At 39.7% G+C, this 26,813-nt stretch overlaps 1 protein-coding gene across 2 annotated transcripts in view; it reads right to left on the reverse strand.

The window, feature by feature from the left end:
* Positions 1-26,686, reverse strand: part of nsg2 (neuronal vesicle trafficking associated 2) — a 73,180-nt gene extending 46,494 nt beyond the window's left edge. Inside the window, exons 1-5 of one of the 2 annotated variants that reach the window (XM_062048784.1) lie at positions 26,542-26,637; positions 25,822-25,895; positions 25,649-25,745; positions 24,455-24,595; positions 3,009-3,119 (exon numbers count right to left, since the gene is read on the reverse strand). In XM_062048784.1, the coding sequence (XP_061904768.1) occupies positions 3,009-3,119; positions 24,455-24,583 (240 nt within the window). In that variant the 5' untranslated portion in view covers positions 24,584-24,595; positions 25,649-25,745; positions 25,822-25,895; positions 26,542-26,637. Of the gene's footprint in view, positions 1-3,008; positions 3,120-24,454; positions 24,596-25,648; positions 25,746-25,821; positions 26,014-26,541 lie in introns of both variants that reach the window. The other variant, XM_062048785.1, reaches the window with a different exon arrangement.
* Between the last annotated feature and the right edge of the window lie 127 nt (positions 26,687-26,813).

Genomic DNA, 26,813 nt, shown 5'->3' on the forward strand with positions numbered 1-26,813 from the left:
ATTTTCTTGTCAACTCCACAAGATGTCAATAGCTGTATTTGACATATCACACGTGGTTAGCATCCAGCATCTTTATTTACCTCTGCATACTGTGTAAAATATAATCAGTGGTCAGTGTGAAAGTCTTGCATCATCAGCACTATTAATGCTGGCATATTTTGGAAGTAACTGCCTCTGTATGATTAACACCTGCTTCCAACCAACTTTGCGTTTTAGGTAAATACATGTCCAAGATATAAGTAGGTAATGTACAGTAATCATAAACATGACAGAAATGGACCAATATTATGTCATCTTATTATCTTTCTTCTATTGTGTCAGCGCATATGTTTCCAGTGCTAACAAACAAGGACTCCAGTTGGGAATAGAATGCTGCATGTCTACTGAGAGTATTGGAAAGACAGAGGGAAGGGATTGAGTGTTTGTGGGGTTAATGCAGGCGACAGGGGATGGAAATGGGCGGAAGAGTGGAAATGACACTTCAACCCCATTGGCTGGCTTCTCTTTATGCCAAATGACTACAGTATGTCTTATTCTTGAAAGTATGTCGATCATAATGAGGGTTGGAGAGACAGTCCCACAGGCCGTGTGGGAGAGACAGTCCCACGCTGCAGAGTGCCTTTTTTTTTGTACAGTGGAGATGAAGAGTGAGTAAAGAGACAAATGGAGGGCAAAGGAAGCAGAGGCGGGAAAGAAGGGAGGTGCATGAAAAGGGCGGAAGGTGGGAAGCGGGAGACGGCGGCGTAGAGCAAGCCAGCGAGGGCGGATTAGAGAGCCACTCTGAGCTCGCCATCCATCAACACAATCTGCAAAGCTTTGAGGAGAGAAGAGATGTGTAGGCATCCGCAAATGCGCGTGTGTGTGTGTGTGTGTGTGTGTGTGTGTGTGTGTGTGTGTGTGTGTGTGTGTGTGTGTGTGTGTGTGTGTGTGTGTGTGTGTGTGTGTGTGTGTGTGTGTGCGTGTGTGTGTGTGTGTGTGTGTGCAGAATCAGCGCTGTCATTTAAAGCCAAGCCAGCGGTTCAGCTGAGCCTCTCCCCACCCCCGTCCCCCAAAAAAAAAAAGCAAGCGACATCACACAGAATCGGAGAGACTGGAGTTGCATTTCTGTCTAACGAAAGCTGAAGGCAAAGCGAAAACCCTTCGTAATCCGACCACAACATTTCTGTAAAAGTCTGATAACTAACACTTGCAATATTCCTACATTAAACCGGTTAAAGCAACACTCAGGAATAAGACGTAGACAGTATTTGCTGATTAGGAGACATGGAATTTTACAATTTCAAGTCGATGTTGGGTTTTCGAATTGCACTGCAAAAAAACAACATCGGTTGTAACGCAGATAAGCAACAACAAATGGAGAACAAAGGTCTCCTGTATGTAGGGATGAGTGGTGAATTCTGTACTTTTTCAGGTACCAATCGAATTCTCTTGGTAGTACCCTGTTATACGTAACGTCACGTCCAGTTGCAGACTCAGCATGCTCAAATATTTGGCTGGCAAACAAGCAGAGGCAGTACTCAGAGTGAACTCAGCCAGACTGCCTAATGTTACTGCTTTCCATACTAACAAAAACAAGTATGCCTGATAGAAAATGCTCAAAAGTACAGTAAGGCACCACTTTTCAAAATATGCTAGCACGATGCTAATTTACATTGGATTTGTAAGTACAATACATACTGTATAAACACTTTGTAGAGAACAACAAAAGACTAGATTCAGCTTAATGAGTACTCCTGACTAGTCAACACACCGTAGTCTATACCCTACTGCCAACTATCATCTTGGAATTGCAGCGATATTCCACCATATAACACTTCCAAATGAAACTCAGCAGTGTAAGCAATCAAAATAGATGTTATTATTGAACAAATTAACATTTATTAACACTTGAACACACAAAAAAGTACTAAAAATCGGTAACGTAGAGTGCCGGTATCGATTCCCATGCACCGGGAATTGGTACCATATTGATTTAAAATGTGAAAGGTACCCATTCTTACCTAAAAACTGCAAACTATCATTCCAAAATTTAGAAGAGTGACCGTGCTGCTACTGCTACAATCTACCGATAGTCATTCTAGTTATGTAATGTTCTATGAAAACTAGGAACATAAACGCCATAATGGAGAAATACGATTGCAATTAGAGTAATTGATTCATTGCTTTTTCATTTAAACATACTTCTACTAAAGGAGCTTGGCATTTACTGTATGTAATCGGAAGCGAATTGTCCCACTGTGTTGCCTTTACTACATTTGTTGCACCATGAAGAATGTTTTTCATGTACTTTATACTCAATACCAGGCATTTGGTATTTACATAGGAAATAGTAGATAGTAAATTTTGGTATGCAATTCATTTATGTGAATGCATTTTCAGTTGTACAAGTACTAATAAAGTCCATCTACGTTTGTAAGTCAATGAAAATAAAAACATTAGAATAGATATACATTTTTGTAAAACAAATCATTTAAATAAAAAACACCTTTCCACGATGTACACACCTTTGATTGTACACATTTCCTCCTCTGATTCACTCACTCGCTTGCACTCATCCTTGAGTTGCCATGAAGGGAGGTTTTCTTTGCTACCATGACAACATGACTTCTCTTTGGTCTCCCCTAACAACAACAGAAGATACTGAACAGGCTGGTCAGGGTGCACTGTGTCGACACTTTCGGATAATTGTGTGATTCACACACTGTGCCACTCACCATCATGCCAAAGGTGTGCAAATGTGTATAAGAGTGTGTGTGTGTGTGTGTGTGTGTGTGTGTGTGTGTGTGTGTGTGTGTGTGTGTGTGTGTGTGTGTGTGTGTGTGTGTGTGTGTGTGTGTGGGTGTGTGTGTGTGTGTGGGTGTGTGTGTGTGTGTGCGTGCTGATGATGCCTAACCCTCATGAATCCGTCAGAGAAACATACAATAGAATCCCTGACCTCTCTGGAACTAAACAGTAGACCAAATAAATGATTGGTATTACTATCATTAATGATTGCTCTTTCATCTTACCTTAAGTCTCTCAGACACGCCGTCGGTGAAGCTGATGGTGAACTCGTCTACTTTGGGAACCTTCAGCCTCTTCTTCTCCGTCTGGTACTCTGTGCGGGTTTTTACCACCACCTGCAGTCAGAACAAACAAGAGCTACATAAAAACAAATTCAGTCTTGTTTCCTTAAAAAAAATGTCAACGACATAGTCATTTAACAGTAGTAGTATGAATGTAGCTTTTGCAGTGTAGTTTGAAGTGGCGTGGAGCAACAATGCAGGGATTTCACACCTAAACCAAGCATTTAAGGTGTTGTCTACTCGTTTTGGGAAGTCGGAATTTTCGAGTTCCTAGTCAGAAGTTTTAACTGGAACGCCCCCCAAAGGACAGATATCCTTCTGAGAAAGTCTGAGAGTACTCACCACCCCTATATTAGCTTTTAAAGATGGCTGCTCTAGGTGTAAACAGTAATAGAAGCTCCAGTAAAAAAAAATAATAATAATAATAATAATAAAAAATAAAAATAATATATATATATATTACATATACATTATATAATATATATATTATATAATGGGGACGGTGTGGCGCGGTTGGGAGAGTGGCCGTGCCAGCAACCTGAGGGTTCCTGGTTCGATCCCCACCTACTACCAACCTCGTCACGTCCGTTGTGTCCTTGACCTAGACACTTTACCCTATATATATATATATATATATATATATATATATATATATATATATATATATATATATATATATATATATATATATATATATACCGTATTTTTCGGACTATAAGTCGCAGTTTTTTTCATAGTTTGGCCGGGTGTGCGACTTCTACTCAGGAGCGACTTATGTGTGAAATTATTAACACATTACCGTAAAATATCAAATAATATTATTTAGCTCATTCACGTAAGAGACTAGACATATAAGATTTCATCGGATTTAGCGATTAGGAGTGACAGATTGTTTGGTAAACGTATAGCATGTTCTATATGTTATAGTTATTTGAATGACTCTTACCATAATATGTTACGTTAACCAGGCACGTTCTCAGTTGGTTATTTACGCGTCATATAACGTACACTTATTCAGCCTGTTGTTCACTATTCTTTATTTATTTTAAATTGCCTTTCAAATGTCTATTATTGGTGTTGGGTTTTATCAAATACATTTCCACAAAAATGCGACTTATACTCCAATGCGACTTATATATGTTTTTTTCCTTCTTTATTATGCATTTTTGGCCGGTGCGACTTATACTCCGGAGCGACTCATACTCTGAAAAATACGGTATATATAATTCAGTACACTTTATTTTTTAAATCATATCGATTTGTAAATCATTGCTTTGTATTCCATTTACTTACTTTTTAGTAAAATAACTCTGACCTAATATTGTCTGTTTATTTACATGGTATCAGTGTACAAATACACTAAACCACTCCTTCATACGTCATCAGCCTGATTTGTATAAACTACCCTGAACTGTGAAATGCGGTGGAAACACAAACTACACACTTTTGAAGGAACTTATGGATCCAGGAACTAGAGGTTCCAGGATCAGGTAGAAAAGGGCTTTTTGTTAACTGTGGTATATTCGTAGTACATCACTAACAATGGCGGCTTTGTGTTTACTCTTCATTCACCGTTTTTGAAGGACAAAATTTTTTCCAGGCAAAAATGATTTCAGACCATTCTTTTTTCAAGAAGAACAGCCTCCACAAAAGCAACATTTGGAGAATAACTGTATTAATCCCGCTGCCTCTCACATGCTAAGCAAGCGTTCTACCATTTGAGCTCATTCCCCATGTTCAAACTATGGAACGCCATGCATTTGGTGTCATAGAACTTGCTTACAAAGTATGTCTTAGCCTACCAGAACTAGTTGCCAAGTATTGAAAAGATGAGGTGGCTGAGAAATTAAGGTGATAAAGACTGCTAATCGATTTTGTTTAAATCCCATCCTAGTTTGTCTTTACGGTTTCCTCAAACTGTGGGTAGGGTTTCAAACTAGGGAGTCAAACATGGGTTAGTGTTTAAATCTAGCAGTAAAGCTTACTAAGGGTTTGAAATTAGAGACATATTGTTTGTGATAGGATTATAGAGTGAGTTAGTTTGTGGGTTAGGAATGGACAAAGGGTTAAATTCGGTGTCAGTCTGGAATTAAGTAATGTAATGGTCTATCAATCCATCTATCTCTCTCGTTGTTGTCTCTTGACATCCAGATCGCTGCCGTTGTGTCCTTGGGCAGGACACTTCACCCTTGCCCCCGGTGCCGCTCACACTGGTGAATGAATGATGAATGAATGATAGGTGGTGGTCAGAGGGGCCGTAGGCGCAAACTGGCAGCCTCGCTTCCGTCAGTCTACCCCAGGGCAGCTGTGGCTACAAATGTAGCGTACCACCACCAGGTGTGAATGAATGATGGGTTCCCACTTCTCTGTGAGCGCTTTGAGTATCTAATAATAGAAAAGTGCGACATAAAATCTAATCCATTATTATTATTATTTACTGATACCATTCAAAATATGGCATGTAGAGACAGAAAGTCCATTAGCTTCAGCTCATGCAAATCTATTGTGTCTTGTTTGAAATGAATGTATTGAATTTTGTTGCGCATTTGAAAAAGGTGAACCTGAGCCATACTGAGGCAGGTGAACAGAAATGACTCAGATGAAATCTCATCAGGAGCTCAAGGACAAAAACACACAAAGAGAAAGTCATTTTGAAAATAGAAGCTGCATGAGATGCGGCGAAAGAAGATGAGAGTATGGGGAATATGGATGAAGGCTGAAAACAGTCGATGTTATTAGATTACGAATGTGAAATGTGGCTTCAAACCTAAAACTCAGACTACAGCATCCCAAACTAGAGAATGCAATTGTCATTATCTTACTGAGTTGCTGTTTCTACAGCGCCCAAAAAAACAGAAATGGTAAACACCCATCCATACATCCATTTTCCACTGCTTGTCCCTCTCGGGATCGCTGGAGCCTATCCCAGCTGCACTCGGGTGGAAGGCAGGGTACACTCGCGACAAGTTGCCACCTCATCGCAGGGCCAACACAGATATATAGACAACATTCCCACACAAGGGACAGTTTAGTGTTGCCAATCAACCTATCCCCTGGTGCATGTCTTTGGAGGTGGGAAGAAGCCGGAGGGAACCCACGCAGTCACGGGGAGAACATGCAAACTCCACACAGAAAGACCCCGAACCCACACGCACTAACCCCTCTGCCAAACACTAACTAACCAAAAAAATGACAATGGACGTTCTTATTCATCCAGGTCATTGTATTCGCAGGGCATTCAATCAATCGCAACTGGACGTTGAGTTTGTCCCCACTTATCCAAGCAGGCTTCATCATAGACTTAGGCTGAATCTCAATTCCCCCCCTACTCTCTACCACTAGCCCTCACCCACTACACTCCTGGAAATGAAGCAACAAGGGGCAGAGCTTTGTAATCTTCCCTAGGAATTGGGACACCACTTGCTACATCACTGTTCAGCCACGTAGGCGACTACGTAGTTACGTTTGCACATACTTCCCACCATAATGGAGTTAACGATTGAGATCGGACGACTGTTATCTCTTGTGATTTCTTTTAAAGTATGTAACGTTAATGTTTTCACATTCGCAAGCTTTTCGTCAGTACTTTAGCTGACAAAGTAACATGTAATATGTTATACAACTCATGCAGACTCAAACTACACCTGAAAATGTATTCAACCTCTGAGATCTTGGATGGGTTATCTAACATCAAACCTTATGAAAAGGCTTGTCTTAGGAATAATCAGTCACGGTGTCGATCCAGACAGCTTTGGCCGACAAATTTGCAGGAAATATTGGAGCTAACGAGTAACGTTAACAGGACATGGCAATGTTACCTAACCGACTCTCATTGTAAACATCAACTGTTGTGGTCACATATTGCATTATCTTATGTAGAGCTGTTCAAACATACAGACACTGTTATTATTACAACCCCCCCTTTTTCTTTAATTGCATGCAAAATTATTTGTACATTTGTCATTTTTATTCTCCAAGTCCTCTCTCTCCCTTGGGTGGCCAATGTTGTTTGGTTCAGTATGCGTAAAGCATTCTGGGAAATTTTCTATGGCCTTCCCTGGGCAAGTCAGCATCTGAAATCCCTCGCTCTGAAGGGCTAGATTCATACCCGCAATCCCTCTTTAAGCCCACTACCCCTATATGCAAAGTGTAATTGGGACACCCCTACACTCGCAGGAATGCGCAAAGGATAGGGCTAAAAGATTGATCCTAAGATTGGTCAAATTTAGTCCTGCTTGGACTAGATCTGACCAATCAAAGTCCTGGTCCGACTCAGTCTGATCAATCTAAGTATATGAGCATGAACTGATGAAGCCTGCTCGGATGAGAGGAGAAACGTCTTCCAAGACAAACTGAGCAGTCCAGTTGTGATCGATTGAATGCCCTGGTAATCAATGAAAACAATGACATTACAACACCTCCTATACTTGGCGAGGTTGTAAGACGAGGCTCATGTTTGACTCCCAAAAAGGAATCATCTAACAAGAGACTAGTCAGTACATTCCATTGTAAACCATTGACCTGAAGGGAAGCCGTGGTGTTGTATACTGGCGGAAGAGCATAACAATAGAAAAAAGACAGTGCACTTCTACACATCTAATACTCCTGTAACAAGAATGTGTAAAACAGGAAATAGAAAAGCTGTAATTTAGTGTTGATGATGGCATTTATTGCTGCACTTCTCTTACTCACTTTTCTTACATGCTCTTTCAAGAACATGCAGCATCCACCCATCCATTTTCTACCGCTTGTCCCTTTCGGGGTCACGGCAATAACCATGGATAACAACATTAAAATAGGTTAGTGAAAAGTATTGTACTCTGGAGGATATTGTAATGATTTCTCTTGTTTTCAGTGGTTAACATTTATTGCAGGGGTTTTACATTTTAAGGTAATAATTTTGTGGCTTTAAAGAGAAAGAGGCATACATCCGTTCTAGGGAGTGTGGTAAATCACATAGCTGACTTTCACGCAAAAAACAACCTTCATTGTCCTGGCAACTGGTCCTGTATGTAGTGTGCCTTTGGCCCAAATTCATGTAGGATAAGCTTCAAAGACTAATACCATATTGACACAAAGATAAGAGGGCATTTTTTAAAATTTGAAACAGACATGTCGTATAAGATTTACTCATACAAGCCAACAGGTAGCACCAAACAAGTTCTCCCCAAGAGAGTCTAAGCATTTCTTCCCGTCACTCACACAGTAGTGACATGGAAAGATGCAGTCCACACCGACAACTTCTAAGCTTCCAGCAGCTAAGAAATACGATTCGTGTTTGTCTTAGATGTTGTATCAAAATATTGTTCCAGAAACAATAAATATGTCAATTTGACTAATTACACTACACCTGACAGTCTCTTTATAATAGTTTGGAACAAAGGACGCTCTAATGTACAACAAAGCCTGATTAAGAAGTCGTCTCCAGATAGCTTCTATCAGAGAACTCAATGCTGCAGAAACTGTCCCGCATACAAGACGTCTGGTTAGGCCACTCGGTTCTCTGTCCACTGCAATCGTCAGGTTTGTCTGAGCCCTAAATAATGTTACAAATATTTGTTCTCCCAAATTTCTCATTTTCACTCATCCATAGCATTAAAGTTCACAATAAGACTTTTTTTTTGTCGCCTCATTATTCTAGCACCCCTTTTCCATCCCCCGTCTCTCTTAATGAAGTGGTCATTAATCAATGTCTCCTCGCTCACACCAACCCGTCAGCTATCAGTTGCTGGTGAAAATGTGGAGAACAGAAAGTGCACGCCGAATTTTTAATATATGAGGGAGAAGAAGTCTTTTTAAGAAAGCCTAATGTAAAGGAACAGTGGTAGAAATGACACAATTATAATAAAGAGGGGGGAATACAAATTGCTTATTATTTCACAGAAATAGCTCATTTTTCAAAACGGGTTCGTGGTGACAGTCTATTTAATCAAGGGGACATTTTTTAATGGAACAATCTGTTTGCCGAAGGGTTTTTTTGTCCACATTTTTAATTACATTTCTTATGCTCATCTGCCTATAACATTTGCATTTCATGATTGTAGGGGTGATATTGGCAATTCATGGCCTAAGAAAAAAATATGAGTCAGCATTAATATGGACAACATGGCAGGATAGTAGCATTAGCTAACGTGGACACAAAATTCAGTTTGTTTTACTTAAAGGCCTACTGAAACCCACTGCTACCGACCATGCAGTCTGATAGTTTATATATTAATGATGAAATCTTAACATTGCAACACATGCCAATACGGCCGGGTTAACTTATAAAGTGCAATTTAAAATTTCCCGCTAAACTTCCGGTTGAAAACGTTTATGTATGATGACGTATGCGCGTGACGTCAATCGTTGAAACGGAAGTATGCGGACACATTGAATCCTATACAAAAAGCTCTGTTTTCATCTCAAAATTCCACAGTATTCTGGACATCTGTGTTGGTGAATCTTTTGCAATTTGTTTAATGAACAATGAAGACTGCAAAGAAGAAAGTTGTAGGTGGGATCGGTGTATTAGCGGCGGACTACAGCAACACAACCAGGAGGACTTTGAGATGGATAGCAGACGCGCTAGCCGCCGACCTCACCTTGACTTCCTCCGTCTCCGGGCCGCCGACCGCATCTGTGATCAGGTGAAGTCCTTCGTCACACCGTCGATCGCTGGAACGCAGGTGAGCACGGGTGTTGATGAGCAGATGAGGGCTGGCTGGCGTAGGTGGATAGCTAATGTTTTTAGCATAGCTCTGTGAGGTCCGGTTGCTAAGTTAGCTTCAATGGCGTCGTTAGCAACAGCATTGTTAAGCTTCGCCAAGTTGGAAAGCATTAACCGTGTATTTACAGGTCCATGGTTTAATAGTATTGTTGATTTTCTGTCTATCCTTCCAGTCAGGGGTTTATTTATTTTGTTTCTATATGCAGTTAAGCACGATGCTATCACGTTAGCTCCGTAGCTAAAGTGCTTTGCCGATGTATTGTAGTAGAGATAAAAGTCACTGTGAATGTCCATTTCGCGTTCTTGACTCTCATTTTCAAGAGGATATATTATCCGAGGTGGTTTAAAATACAAATCCGTGATCCACAATAGAAAAAGGAGAGAGTGTGGAATCCAATGAGCCAGCTTGTACCTAAGTTACGGTCAGAGCGAAAAAAGATATGTCCTGCACTGCACTCTAGTCCTTCACTCTAACGTTCCTCATCCACAAATCTTTCATCCTCGCTCAAATTAATGGGGTAATTGTCGCTTTCTCGGTCCGAATCGCTTTCGCTGCATTGAAAACAATGGGGAAATGTGAGGATCCTTTCAACCTTTGACATCACGCTACTTCCGGTACAGGCAAGGCTTTTTTTATCAGCGACCTAAAGTTGCAACTTTATCGTCGATGTTCTCTACTAAATCCTTTCAGCAAAAATATGGCAATATCGCGAAATGATCAAGTATGACACATAGAATGGATCTGCTATCCCCGTTTAAATTTAAAAAAATAATTTCAGTAGGCCTTTAACATTACAATCACTAAGGTTTTAAGAGACAAAGCACTTATATACCATATATATTCAACAAATCCAATTAGCAACTGACTATATTCCAGAACAGTACACAGCGGTGCTGCTAACATGTAGCCGCACATCGCTCTTAACACACGGCAGCTGGGTTAAAAACTAATTCAATGATTAAAAGTTTAGTCTAGTCTTTCCATTATTTGGTATGCACTATCATACAGTAGGGATGGGATTCATACGGCCCCATTCCTGGGTTGATCTCGCATGAGAATAGGTGGGGGGTTAATCATTTTGCAATGCAATCTTAGGAAAATTTGGAAAGTCCCACTCTACACAGCAACTGACGCACAGCGACTGACTGTCAAAGTTAAAATTCCCACAAAACACATTTTAAAATCTTTCATCTTAACACTCTACTGCCGTCTGGCGGCTAAAGTCGATATTGCACCCCCCCACCCCATTTGTCATGTTGCATGTGTCAGGTAAACCGTGACAAATGGGGCCATTTGAATCTCCTTCCTACTGTAGCTGCTAACATTGTGATACTCATTTCATAACTCAGTTTTCTCATAAACTCCTAAGATTTTAACAAAAGGGAGCATGTGTAGTAGCTGTGAGCACGTAGCTGCTAGCAGCATAATGGTAGACTTTAGTTGTAGTTTGTGACCTTTTAGGTGGAAGAGAAGGAGTTCAATATAGAACAGCAATAATATATAGCCAGAGAGCCAAGTAGTTGCATGTATTTTATGCCAACATGTTAACATGTATTATTGTTGATACTGACATAAAATGATTTGTGCATTAACTCCTAAATCATTCTATTTAATTTAATATGACACTGAAATATTATAAAAGAATGCACTCCATCTGTGTCTCTTTACGCTTACTACTCTAGATGTGATAGTCCATGTGGAAACACTGTCAGAACCTTTACTTTTTTCCAAATTTGATTTCCGAATCTGTTTCTTCCTCAAAGAAGTGAGTTCCGGGGAAAGCCTCAGCATGGAAAGTGTTGTTTCATCTCTTCTTGCCTCAAAGCTTGTTTGATTTTCCTGCAGACTTAAAACTAAATTGAACATAAACTTAAACAAATGAGCTATTGAGGACAGTTTATTTTTAGTTACCTTTGCATTGATCTTAGGAAAGCATTATACACTGATGTTGCTACTGAGGAAATATAAACTGTTTACTGAAGGGCTAAAACAAAGCAATAAGCGAAAAGACAATACAAATCTGCAGCATAATGCAAGAAATCTAAATGGACTTAACCGTTATACTGACCACAACAACTTGTTTTGAACCACTGCGGCGATTGCTGGACTCAATGCTAGGCTGCACTCTGGGCCTCTGGGGATGAGCGTTTAGTCCAAGAAGTTATTTGCATTCCCCAGACATTGCAGGTGTGAATCGTTTTCTATGCCTGCGGAATTAAAAGCAGCAAAGCTCTGAGAGTTTAAGCGCAACTGCACTGAAAAACCCTGCAGAGTCTCTGGACTATACTCAGTGAAGTACGGTTTCAATGAAACTAGTCCGCTCTCCCCCAACTTGTTTTTGCAATCCTGATTCCTGCATCCCTGCTTAGATGGAATCCAATCTAATTCTCATCTGCCCCAGCCCATGTAGGCCAAAGCCATATTATAGAACTGTGTGTGTGTGTGTGTGTGTGTGTGTGTGTGTGTGTGTGTGTGTGTGTGTGTGTGTGTGTGTGTGTGTGTGTGTGTGTGTGTGTGTGTGTGTGTGTGTGTGTGTGTGTGTGTGTGTGTGTGTGTGTGTGTGTGTGTGTGTGTGTGTGTGTGTGATAGCGAAGCATCCCAGCGGATAACCTGCGATAACACTGCAGTCGGGCAGCATGGAAAAAGTGTTTCAGAACTGCGCTGCAGATGTTGGGGCATACTGGTCTGGTCACATGATCCACCCAACAGCTAGAAACTGGCTTCAGATCAGATTAAAGCAGAAGAACCGAAGTAAACAAAGAAAACAAATAAGATTGTAACTATTGGTCTTGTGGATTCAGTGCGAGAAAATACAGCACGCCCTTAAATTTAGGGCCTTCGCTAAGGCCCCATCTCAAAAAGTAGTTTTCCTATGAAATATCGTTTCAACAACAGGTGTGGGATCACTACACTTGCTATGTAAATAACATGTAAATAACATACAGTAGCAAACATTTTCTTTAAAAGCCTCAATTCCTATGCACCTTAAACAAGTAAGCCAGGAAGTCTTGTTTAAAAAAAACTGAAGAAAACAAATTCAGCTTTCAATTCTTTAAACAAGCCAAACCATTAGAACTGGAAGAAACAAATGACACATATTTAATAAAACATGATCTCAAAGCTGTGCCGCATGCGCAAACTTGATTTAGGGTTTATAGACAAAAAATAAGTACAATTTTATAGTACTGCAATTTTTAACATGACAACAAATGTTTTTTTTTTGTTTTAGCCTTTTTAAAAGGGGGAAACATTAGCAAATGAGATCTGTTTGATGGTGGGGAACCCCATTAGCTGTACTCACGATAGCATACAAAAAAAACTTTTGCCCGTATAGTTGACGATCAGTTGACTATATGGGCAAACTTGTTTTCTCTGGCTGCAGTGACCTGGCAAGGATGTTGCTTCGAGATTCTCCCAAAAAGACAGTGCAGCGAAGACGCTGCAACTCCTTCTCTTATGGTCACACACCTGTTGTTTGTTGACTTTTGTTGGACTGACTGGCTGTGATATCGCGATGACACTCTGCGAGAGTACTAAGGTCACAGAACAAAGCTACTCTGCAGGCTTACACACAAACACACGCAAACTACATCCACAGGAAATAAATGCCACACACACACGTACTCTACCCCCACATCCCACGCCTTCGTCGCGTCACCCCACGTGGTACGACAGAAAACAGAGCAGCGCCCGTGGGACGGCTGCCCACCCCTCACCCTCCTCATTGCAAATTTCGGGTTGTACAGTATGTTGTAATATGTATACGTGCTTTGCTCAAGGTTTTTTTCCTGGTCTCAAACTAAGCCCTCCCCCAGGAGTTTAGTTTGGGACTTGCTTTCATTTTCCTCCTCTTCCGCCATGTTTACCCTTTTTACTACCTTTTTTGCGGGGCGCCGCCCTTGTGTTCCTGATCTGTCCATCCCAGTGGTGTGCAGTCAGGGCCAGCAAGGCCGTCTCTGCTGGCCTAACATAACCAGAAATCATGATATTAATTAAAGATAGAATTATTTTTTAATTTACTTTCCCTAAATATCTAAAAGTATTCATATTCTCTTCATGTCATATTATGCTCGTTCCAGTGCTGTTGTTTTTAGTTTTAGTTTGTATCCAATCAGAATTCAGCTAGCTTATGTTGCCATGCTGTACGAAATCTGCCCGAGGCCTTCAGAATCAACAATGCGGGCGTCCGTGCACTGTAAGTGAACGGGGACATACAGGCGATAGACAGTTGCGATAGCCAATCAGATCACGAGTTGTTGTTGGATTGCAAACAATTGCATCGAAAGCCAAATCCTACATTTAAAAAAAATTATATAATAGATTGTCTAAAACTCAAATCTTATAAAAATGTAATACATGACCTTAATTTTTGCGATTTTTATCTGTCTGTTCAAGCAGGTATGAGTATATTGGTTATTAAGTACTATTGTATGTAGCATGGAGAAACTGTTGTCGTGGACAAGAAAAAAAAACTACTATTGTAACGTGGGCTGACTTTATCATCTATAGTAGCTCCATTCGTCAACAAACATTTGTCTGAACAAATATCCAGTGCTCGCTGCCGTTGGGTAGATAAACTACCCGCAGACACTATTTGAGGAAATAGAATAGTACGCTTTTAAGTGGTGACAAAGACTGGAATGTTTTCAAGGAGAAGGGAAGATGACTTTGTGTTTACGTCTGGTGCATATAGACAACTTTAAGCAGCTTATGCAGCCAAACAAACATGTTTTTCCACGGCCGGGAAGCAGCCGACAAAAATCTGCAATGGCTGACAGCCAGCATGTCGACAAGAAAAGACGCAAGAAGAAAGACTCCTCTACCTCCTTTGTCAAACGAGGCCAACAATAATACCCTGCCAAATCCTGAGGGTTCATTCAGCTTTATATATTTCTCTCTGGCCATGATATAGACGAGATCCCACAACACAGAGGTGTGCATGTGCATCAGGCTAGTGTAAAATGATTGGCAGCTTTTCAAATGTCATGTCACAACCCACATATGGGTGGCTGCTAACAGATATTGCTTGTCATATACATATGTTCTCACTCTGCGTAATATATTTAAATACAACAAGGAAGCAATGCAAAACAAATAAAGATCAAAGACAATTACATTAACTGATGTTCTTGTCAAGCTGTGTGGGCTTAATAACGACTATTACCATCTTTTTTAATAGGCCTGTACTGTAAGGCGATATATTCAAAAGAAGTATCGTACATGCTCCATTTAATACCTCTGTGCATAAAAACTGAGTCTCCAGTCGCCAGATGTGTGGTCTACAGAAGCAAGTTACTACCGGGGTCAAAAAACAAACAGCTTTGGCAGGAGCCGTGGTCCACAATTACATTTGTCATTGCAAACAGTGTAGGGCCAACGTCAATAAAAAATAACAAAGAAAAATAATATAAACATAATATAATAACATAAATTAGCGATGTCCCGATCAACACATCTGGCCTCCGATCAGTTTTTGTTCTCCTTGGATTCGACTTGATTTGGAGTTCTTGGCAACGGATTAAAGAACTGAAAACGTTTTACAGCAAGTAACTAATGTAATACAATAACACATTTTTAGGATGCTTATCTTAGAAAATATTAATTTTCCTAATAATGTTGTATTGATGTATTACATTTGCGGTATTGAATAATATATGTTTTACCAAAATGAGTTGTGTAGTGCACAATAACTCAGCAAAAGCAAAAACTAGTATTGACTATCCTTTAAATCATTTGAGTTTTTCCCTCAAAGCCTTTTTGTGTATATAAATTACTCTGTACACATATTATGTATTTATTCGTATATATGTTTGATTTTTTTATAGCTATATTAGTGTATTTATACCTGCATTGTCCTTTCCATCATTGTAACTGAGCTACTGTGTTGAACAATTTCCCTTGTGGATCATTAAAGTTTGTCTAAGTCTAAGTCTAAGTCTATAGAAAATGACTATATCGTGATATTCGAGTATACGTTCTCACGCAGTTGCTTTTAGCTGCTGGCATTACACTACAGGCTCTCCTCGCTCTTTCCTGTGTCTCCTTCTCACAGACAGACAAGCGCACCTTCTTACACACGTCACATACTGTCACGACATACGTCACATACGTATACGCCCTCGCGGACCGAAGAGGTAGCAGCATGGGTAACGTTAGATGTGATGCTAGCGGTGCAGTGCGAGCGTAATACGGGAGAAAGAAGGTGCGAATCTGGTAACAAATGAAGGAATAATTAATTCCCCCAAAAAACAGTAGGGGGTCCATCGTCTGGCGGTGGTTTGGCTTCAAGTGGGAATATGTCGAACAGACAACCGTAATTTGTCAAGTGTGGGGTGAAAGCGTTGCTATAAAAAGTAGCATTACTGCTAATATGTAGCATCATTTGAAAAGTCACCCGCTCGAGAATGAACAGTGCTTACTCCGCACGTCAACATCTCCATTCGGTGCCACACCACAAAACGCTGAGGCAACCATTTCCACATCAACACCGTATGAAAAAAAAAAACGACATAAGGAGATAACGTCCGCCGGAACCTACCACATAGCGAAGGACGTACACAATTTGATTTCCTATTATGCAGCTCATTTTTATTTGACAGTTATTGAAATATCTTGTGTGACATCATGCACAAAAGTGCACTTTATTTGTTTTAAACTATTGTAACGCAACACTGGGCACCAAGTATCAAAAACCATGAATTTTACATTAATATGCATACAATTAACTAAATTGCAAACATAAAACATTAGCATGCTAACGTTAGCATACTAATATAGGAGAAGTTAAAGGCCTACTGAAATGAGATTTTCTTATTTAAACGGGGATAGCAGGTCCATTCTATGTGTCATACTTGATCATTTCGCGATATTGCCATATTTTTGCTGAAAGGATTTAGTAGAGAACATCGACGATAAAGTTTGCAACTTTTGGTCTCTGATAAAAAAGCCTTGCCTATACCGGAAGTAGCGTGACGTCACAGGTTGTGGAGCTCCTCACATCTGCACATTGTTTACAATCATGGCCACCAGCAGCGAGAGCGATTCGGACCGAGAAAGCGACGATTACCCCATTAATTTGAGCGAGGATGAAAGATTTGTGGATGAGGAAAGTGAGAGTGAAGGATTAGAGGGCAGTGGAAGCGATTCAGATAGGGAAGATGCTGTGAGAGGCGGGTGGGACCTGATATTCAGCTGGGAATGACTAAAACAGTAAATAAACACAAGACATATATATACTCTATTAGCCACAACACAACCAGGCTCATATTTAATATGCCACAAATTAATCCCGCATAACAAACACCTCCCCCCTCCCGTCCATATAACCCGCCAATACAAATCAAACACCCGCACAACACACTCAATCCCACACGCACGCACGTACAGGTAAGCGATCAAATGCTTGGAAGCCGCAGCTGCGTATACTCACGGTAGCGCGTATCCAACTCAAAGTCCTCCTGGTAAGAGTCTCTGTTGTCCCAGTTCTCCACAAGCATGCGTATCCAACTCAAAGTCCTCCTGGTAAGAGTCTCTATTGTCCCAGTTCTCCACAGGCCAATGGTAAAGCTTGACTATCATATTTCGGGAATGTAAACAATGAAACACCGGCTACGTGTTTGTGTTGCTGCAGCCGGCCGCTAATACACCGCTTCCCACCTACAGCGTTCTTCTTTGCGGTCTTCATTTTTTTTTAAACAAATTGCAAAAGATTCACCAACATAGATGTCCAGAATACTGTGGAATTTTGTAATGAAAACAGACGACTTAATACCTGGCCACAATGGTGTCCCAAAATGTCCGCTACAATCCGTGACGTCACACGCAAACGTCATCATACCGAGACGTTTTCAGCAGGATATTTCGCGGGAAATTTAAAATTGCACTTTACTAATCTAACCCGGCCGTATTGGCATGTGTTGCAATGTTAAGATTTCATCATTGATATATAAACTTTTAGACTGCGTGGTCAGTAGTAGTGGGTTTCAGTAGGCCTTTAACTTACTTCTAAGATGGCACCAAGTATCAAAATCCTGTATTTTTAGGTTGAAACGTAAATACACAAAGCAGTTGGAGCATTGTACTGCTAGTCTTCATCGCACCGAAGCGGATTTTAAGTCGATATCACCAGCCAAGGGCGTTAAAATAACATCTAATCGGCCGACGATTATCAACGAGAACATGGAGATGCTGATGGTGTTTGACGGGGAAGCAGCTAGAAAAGAGATACCATAGAAGTCCGCTCTCCAAGGTGCATTATCACTACCGTAATTTCCGGACTATAAGCCGCTACTTTTTCCCCTCGTTCTGGTCCCTGCGGCTTATACAACGGTGCGGCTTTTTTACGGCCTGTTCTTCTCCGACACCGACGAAGAGGATTTCGGTGGTTTTAGTACGCAGGAGGAAGACGATGACACAATGATTAAAGACTGACTTTTCATATACCGGTAGGCTGGTTATTTTGATAACGTACAGGCGAGCACTTTGTATTACAACATTTTATTATTTGATCATGTTGTACTGCATTTTAATCTTTTGTTTTGTGATTGTGTGATGTTTTTTGCCTGGACCCCAGGAAGAATAGTCTCCACTGCGGTGTAGACTAATGGGGATCCTTAATAAACTAAACTAAACTAAAACTTTGTATTACTTTGCACCGTTGTATTATTTGTACTCTGCACTAATGCTGTTCGCCATGTCAAAGATGTGAAAGTTTGATTGAATGATTGAATGATTTATTGTTAATAAATGGGACGCTTTGCGTTCCCAAACAGTCATCTCTGTCCCGACAATCCCCTCCATGGTAGCAGGAACCCCTATATACTACGGTAATTACACATCAAAACCCTGCAGCTTATAGTCGGGTGCGGCTTATATATGGAGCAATCTGTATTTTCCCCTAAATTTAGCTGGTGCAGCTTATAGTCCGGTGCGCCTTATAGTCCGGAAATTACGGTATTTCATAAAACTACTGCAGTTGTTTGTAGTACATTATGTCGTAGTTTGTGATACAATATTTCTTATCTAAAAGGTTAGGTTTTTTCAATTACATGTTACAATTAGAGCTGCAACAACTAATCGATTAAATCGATTAAAATCGATTATAAAAATAGCTGGGGATTAATTTAGTCATCGATTCGTTGGATCTATGCTATGCGCATGCGCGGAGGCTACGTTTTATTTTATTTTTAACCTTAATTTATAAACTGCAACATTTACAAATAGCTGAGAAACAATAATCAAAATAATAGGGGTGTAACGGTACGTGTATTTGTATCGAACCGTTTCGGTACGGGGTTTTCGGTTCGGTGCGGAGGTGTACCGAACGAGTTTCCACACGGACATATTAAGTAGCGTACTGCACGTTGTGTAAACAATACCGTAATTTCCGGACTATAAGCCGCACCTGACTATAAGCCGCACCAGCTAAATTTAGGGGAAAATACAGATTGCTCCATATATAAGCCGCACCCGACTATAAGCCGCAGGGTTTTGATGTGTAATTAGCGTAGTATATAGGGGTTCCTGCTACCACGGAGGGGATTGTCGGGACAGAGATGACTGTTTGGGAACGCAAAGCGTCCCATTTATTAACAATAAATCTTTCAATCATTCAATCAAACTTTCACATCTTTGACATGGCGAACAGCATTCGTGTACAAATAATACAACGGTGCAAAGTAATACAAAGTGCTCACCTGTACGTTATCAAAATAACCAGCCTACCGGTATATGAAAAGTCAGTCTTTAATCATTGTGTCATCGTCTTCCTCCTGCGTACTAAAACCACCGAAATCCTCTTCGTCGGTGTTGGAGAAGAACAGGCCGTAAATAAGCCGCACCCTTGTATAAGCCGCAGGGACCAGAACGAGGGGAAAAAGTAGCGGCTTATAGTCCGGAAATTACGGTACTCAAAATGCCGGACATTTGAGGCATTTAAGAAACTCCGCCCTGACAACTCCGCAAAAGAGGACATGTCCGGTGAAAAGAGGACCTATCTTAAATGCCTCAAATGTCCGGCATTTTGAGTTAGGGTTGCGTGTATTTTCAATTTACGTTCAGGGTTAAGAAGGTTAAAAACAAAACAAATTGTGCGCGCAGCAGCATTCGTGAGGGAAGGGGAGAGACAGAGAGAGCGAGAGAGTTGTGATAAACGCGCATGCGTCGTCAGGCTCTGCTTTTTATCGATAGATTTATCAGATTTTATTTTTTATTATCTATAGCAGGGGTGTCAAAAGTGTGCATTTTTGTAACATTTTCCTTGTTTTATTTGGCAAGTTGAAAGAACATGGCGCCAGTATGCTGTTTTTTTTTTCAATAAAATACTGGAAAGGATAGAAATGTAGTTTGTCTCTTTTATCCGATTATCAATCGATTAATCAAAGTAATAATCGACAGATTAATCGATTATCAAATTAATCATTAGTTGCAGCCCTAGTTACAATGATGGTGTTTTGGGGGGCCAAGCACGGGATGAATTGATTTCAAGCATTTGAATGTGCGATGCTGTTTCACAATTTTTTTTATTTTTTTTTTCATAAAGAAATACAATCATGTGTGCTTACGGACTCTATCCCTGCAGACTGTATTGATCTATATTGATATATAATGTATATATTGTGGGTTTTTTTTTTTTCAAATTTCTTGTGCGGCCCGGTACCAATACCGGGCCGCGGCTCGGTGGTTGGGGTCCACTGTGTTAGAAGATACCCCAGTAATGAAGCTCAGTATAATCCTGCACAGGACAAGCCGCCTTTATTGACCATTGTCCTGTGATTCTGTATGTGTGCGTGTGTTTGTGTGAATAGTGGTTAGAGTGTCCGCCCTGAGATCGGTAGGTTGTGAGTTCAAACCCCGGCCGAGTCATACCAAAGACTATAAAAATGGGACCCATTACCTCCCTGCTTGGCACTCAGCATCAAGGGTTGGAATTGGGGGTTAAATCACCAAAAATGATACCCGGGCGCGGCACCGCTGCTGCCCACTGCTCCCCTCACCTCCCAGGGGGTGATCAAGGGAATGGGTCAAATGCAGAGGACAAATTTCACCACACTTAGTGTGTGTGTGACAATCATTGGTACTTTAACTTTAACTTAACTTAATGTGTCCGTGTGACTGCGCTATCATCTATGTCCATCGTCGCAGCCCAGAACAACAAAATAAAAAAATAAGGCTAACACTAGCATAGAAGTTTAAACACAACATTTAAAAGGAGCAGCAAGTTCAGCGACACACTTTAGTCTCACTGACTGCTTGAGCTCAAGTTGTTGTGTGCAGTAATACTGCCCTGAATGCGGTCTCGCAGGCAGGCACTGACTGGGAGAATAAACACACCTAATAATTCAATCAGGAAAAAATACATTTTATATCTAAACATTTTTTAATCAGACTTTTTGTCTATGTGTTTGCTCTGATTCAACTTATCAGATCTAACACGTGCTAAAAAATCTCAGAAAAGCGTGGTTCAAATCATTTTTGAGTTTGTGGATGAAAATATTTTATTCCTGAATTAATTATTAAACATGTTTTATGTGTTAGAACACATTATTTTACAGTACCTCAAATTCAAACTGCACTTAAAGGCCTACTGAAACCCACTACTACCGACCACGCAGTCTGATAGTTTATATATCAATGATGAAATCTTAACATTGCAACACATGCCAATACGGCCGGGTTAACTTATAAAGTGCAATTTAAAATTTGCCGCTAAACTTCCGGTTGAAAATGTCTATGTATGATGACGTAAGCGCGTGACGTCACTAGCTAAACGGAAGTAGCCTTCGTCACACCGTCGATCGCTGGAACGCAGGTGAGCACGGGTGTTGATGAGCAGATGAGGGCTGGCTGGCGTAGGTGGAGCGCTAATGTTTTTATCATAGCTCTGTGAGGTCCCGTTGCTAAGTTAGCTTCAATGGCGTCTTTAGCAACAGCATTTTTAAGCTTCGCCAAGCTGGAAAGCATTAACCGTGTATTTACATGTCCAGGGTTTAATAGTATTGTTGATTTTCTGTCTATCCTTCCAGTCAGGGGTTTATTTATTGTGTTTCTATCTGCATTTGAGCCCGATGCTATCACGTTAGCTCCGTAGCTAAAGTGTTTCGCCGATGTATTGTCGTGGGGATAAAAGTCACTGTGAATGTCCATTTCGCGTTCTCTACTCTCATTTTCAAGAGGATATAGTATCCGAGGTGGTTTAAAATACAAATCCGTGATCCACAATAGAAAAAGGAGAAAGTGTGGAATCCAATGAGCCAGCTTGTACCTAAGTTACGGTCAGAGCGAAAAAAGATACGTCCTGCACTGCACGCTAGTCCGTCACTCTCACGTCCCTCATCCACAAATCTTTCATTCTCGCTCAAATTAATGGGGTAATTGTCGCTTTCTCGGTCCGAATCTCTCTCGCTGCATTGTAAACAATAGGGAAATGTGAGCAGCCCTCCAGCTTGTGACGTCACGCTACTTCCGGTAGGGGCAAGGCTTTTTTTTATCAGCGACCAAAAGTTGCAAACTTTATCGTCGTTGTTCTCTAAATCCTTTCAGCAAAAATATGGCAATATCGCGAAATGATCAAGTATGACACATAGAATGGATCTGCTATCCCCGTTTAAATTTTAAAAAATCATTTCAGTAGGCCTTTAAAGTATTTTTAAGTGCACACCGCCATCAGTGTGTGAATGGGTGAATGTGGAAATAGTGTCAAATCGCTTTGAGTTCCTTAAAAAAGGTAGAAAAGCGCTATACAAGTGTAACCCATTTACCATTAAATATAAGATGCAGAATTTGCGTTTTAAAAAACTCCAAAATCTGGGTCATTGCTTGCAGTTTGCCAAAGCACTGGTGAGAAGCACTGATGTATACAAGTAATCAAAGAATAAAAATAATAATTTACCATTTCAAATCATTGTAAATGTAAATGTTAACTTGAAATAAAAGTCTTATGATATTCAGTAGGGATGTCCGATAATGTCTTTTTGCCGATATCCGATATTCCGATATTGTCCAACTCTTTAATTACAGATACCGATATCAACCGATACCAATATATACAGTCGTGGAATTAACACATTATAATGCCTAATTTGGACAACCAGGTATGGTGAAGATAAGGTCCTTTTTAAAATAAATAATAAAATAAAATAAGATAAATAAATTAAAAACATTTTCTTGAATAAAAAAGAAAGTAAAAATATAAAAACAGTTACATAGAAACTAGTAATTAATGAAAATTAGTAAAATTAACTGTTAAAGGTTAGTACTATTAGTGGACCAGCAGCACGCACAATCATGTGTGCTTACGGACTGTATCCCTTGCAGACTGTATTGATATATATAGATATATAATGTAGGAACCAGAATATTAATAACAGAAAGAAACAACCCTTTTGTGTGAATGAGTGTGAATGAGTGTAAATGGGGGAGGGAAGTTTTTTGAGTTGGTGCACTAATTGTAAGTGTATCTTGTGTTTTTTATGTTGATTTAATAAAAAAATAAAAATAAAAAAACCTGATACCGATAATTCCCGATATTACATTTTAAAGCATTTATCGGCATCTCTAATATTCAGTACACCAATTATACTTTGTTTACCACAGAATGAAGTTTGTGATGACAAGTAAAATAATAACTAAAGAAACTTGAGAAGAAAAAACATTTTCTTTACCCCCCCAAAACGTACCAAAAATGGCCGTGGTCCTAAAATCGAGGTGTGGATCGAAGCGTGGGTTACCTGTACCGTTGCACCTCTATTGATTACAATTATAAATATGAACAAAATGACAGTTGTTAACAGCTAGCATGTATTACCTCCATCAAACATGGCGGAAATGTCTGTTACAAGATCCTGCGGTAGTAAACTGTAGGGATGCAACGTTACTCTGTATAATCTTGAAAAGGACAATCCAACTTTATTTATTTTTAAAAATCATGATATTAATCAAGATCGAATGATATGAACAAATTATTCATGATTTTTTTTTTTGCCATATCGCCCAGCCCTACTTTCCATCATTTTCAGCAGACTGCATTGCAATGGGGCCATGTGAATCCCTTCCCTACTGTAAGCAGGCTAGCAAAACACATACTGTAGCTAATATGTACAGTGTGTATGTTTTAGCTCGACATAGTTACATGTAATTTTCAGTTTCTATCCTATTTTGTTGGATACTAAAGACAGAAGAAACCTATCTGGATAACGACAAAATGTGTTGCTAGTCTACACAGTTGAAACATGATTTCCTTTTGAAAATGTAGGTTCCTTTGAATTAAACAGAGCTATAATGCTACACGTGTGGGCGGATCCTATTATGTTCTGCTCTGTGATTGGCCAGTCTGTGTTTCACGAAGGTTTGACAGCAAGTCATCACACAGTGACAGTCACAGCAAATCCCATGTTAAAGGCAGCCTTCCCCCTTTGTTGAAGCGCCACCATGGTAACTGGATTAACAAGCAGAGGCACAGTTGACTATAGGATGTCGACATGACAAATGGCCGTCTGTCTGGCAGCCAAATCTGCTTCCTAATCTCATCTGGGAAAACAAAGGATGTGGATGCATGACAGCTGAGATGAATGAACGTGTGAATGAACGCGTGTAGACAACATTAGTGAGTTCAGACAGATTGACATTTAGGGGGTTGCGGGGAAATAAACAAATTGATCGGGGGCTAAACTGGGCACCCACCTTGTCAGGGGTTTGGCTCTGGAGGCTGCCCACGTCCAGGGGAGTGATGAGGGGCACATTTTGAAAGCCGTCCTCTACAGACACCACTTTGGCCCCTTTGTCCTGAAGATTACTCCCTAATTTCACCATCTTGTGTATCCTCTGTTGAATTGTACCAATGGATGAATAAATATGAACTTGTTGCATGTCATTTCTTGTTTAGGTATTAGGATTTTTTATTGACACCTTTAGTTTCTTTACAAAACTAACACAATTAAAATCACGATGCACACGATGCACCCATTTGAAATGCTCTAATAAAATATATGAATACAAATACTTAAAGTAACAAATTGTACAGAAAATTATATAGATAACACGCGTCAAACTATTATAGAAAATGTAAAAAAAATAAATACTATTTTTTTATTAAATAAAAAAATTCAAATAAGAGTATAATTTAAAAAGGTATGTATTTATAAAATATATTTAAAAATTCAACGTTTATATACAAAATAATTAATTGAATAAAAAACTATATCAAAGACCTACAAATAACTAAATACGTGAGTATGAATATATAAATAACCAAAAATGGCAAAAGACAAAAACATTACATATATTGTAACTCAATTAAAAAATAATAATGACAAACCCAAAAATTATTCAATTAAACACTGAATGTTTATAAAAAATTTAAATAAAAAAGTACTAATTAAAGGTGTTTTCACCCCCTCAGCCATGACAACAGCAGGATAATGTAGAATAAAACAATTCAATAAAATACTGTATAAAAGACCTACACAAATTTAACTAAATCAATACAAATATATAAATAACCAAACATTCCAAATGATAAAAAACACTACACATATTGTAATTAAATAAATAAAATATAATGAAGCAAATAATTATTTAATTAGACAATATAATGTTGAAAAAAAGAATAAATAAAAGCTACTAATAAAGGTGCTTTCACCACTTTAGCCATGACAACAGCAGGATAAAAAGTATAAATGCAGAAATTGTTATTAGTTGATGTCAAATGTTTGGTAAAATCACTATTTTGCTTATTTTAGCAGAGCAAACAGTTGAGAGGTAGGCTGGTAAAAAAAAAAAATGTTTACACAAAATTAAATATGCATGATCATAATCCCTGGTAGAAAAGCATGAACAAACATGTAAACAAGGCAACATGCATACAGGTATACTTACAGCGTCCTCGTTGGCAGGTCCTGTGCTGCAGCGGCGTGTGCGTATACGTGTGTGTTGCTCCAAGGGAAGAGGAAGAACCAGCAGTCGCAGCAGCAAGCTGGAGGAAGAGGATGAGGAAGAGCAGGTGATGCTGATGCTGCAGGAGATGAGACGCTGCACCGCTACAAACTCACGGCTATGTCTGGCGGTGGCTTCTTCCAAGCAGCAGACAATCCAACCCCCTAATAATCCCAAATCCTGCTGGTCTCTGGCATGCAACAACACCCAGACATTTGTTTTTTCTTTTAGGGAGGAGGGCGGGGGCGGGGAGGTTAGGCTCGAGCTGAATTCATGATGCCTTCTGGTGCTAGCCGTGAACTAGCACCCTGGAGATAACCAGGTTTGGAAGTTGTTATGAATGATTGCTTTTAAATAAATAAACAACATTAGTATCATTTTAACAAGTGCAATGTATTGTCCTGTAAAAGGATGAGTCGTTATGCAGTTCCTACTTGATTTTAGGAAATACTTCACTTTTCTAGGGGTTCCTGAAGGCAGCACAATATTAGACCATTTTTCCACATAAGTCTCATTACCAAATCCTTTTCTTAACTGGGTAAAACAGTATAGTTACGGGTAATTTATTCAATCCGTGGCGGTGTAACGTCAAACACATGTTTATATATGAGTCATGCCTTATACAGTTCAATTGCACGAAGAGCAGCTAAAACTAAACATTTTGAATGTATTTAACCATTTGATTATTCCTCCCTTCTATTTTATGATTCGGACCTTTTTAAATATAGTTTAGCACGTACAGTATATCCCGTATTATCATAGTATAAACAATTGCTACCCTTGTTTGCGGGGAAGTAGCACACTCGCTCGCTGAAAATAAACATTATGGTATTTACCTTCAGCACATAAACCACTAAGTTGAGTCCATAAAGCATATTTATGCTCCCCCCCCCAGGATATTATTCAAATGTTTTTGTTGAATTGTACCTGCACAGGAAGACTTTACGAGCCGTTTGGCAGCTCGCAATTAACCTTCGACCCGGAAGTGGTAGCATGTAAATGCGTAAATAAGACTAAAATGAACTGACATGTTGTATTTTTCTGCTTTATACATTTTTTTTCAAGCATGCATGTTTTAATGCTTAAAAGTAGATACAAAAGTAACTTT

Source organism: Entelurus aequoreus, linkage group LG05 (genome assembly GCF_033978785.1).
Source record: "Entelurus aequoreus isolate RoL-2023_Sb linkage group LG05, RoL_Eaeq_v1.1, whole genome shotgun sequence".
NCBI lineage: Eukaryota > Metazoa > Chordata > Actinopteri > Syngnathiformes > Syngnathidae > Entelurus > Entelurus aequoreus.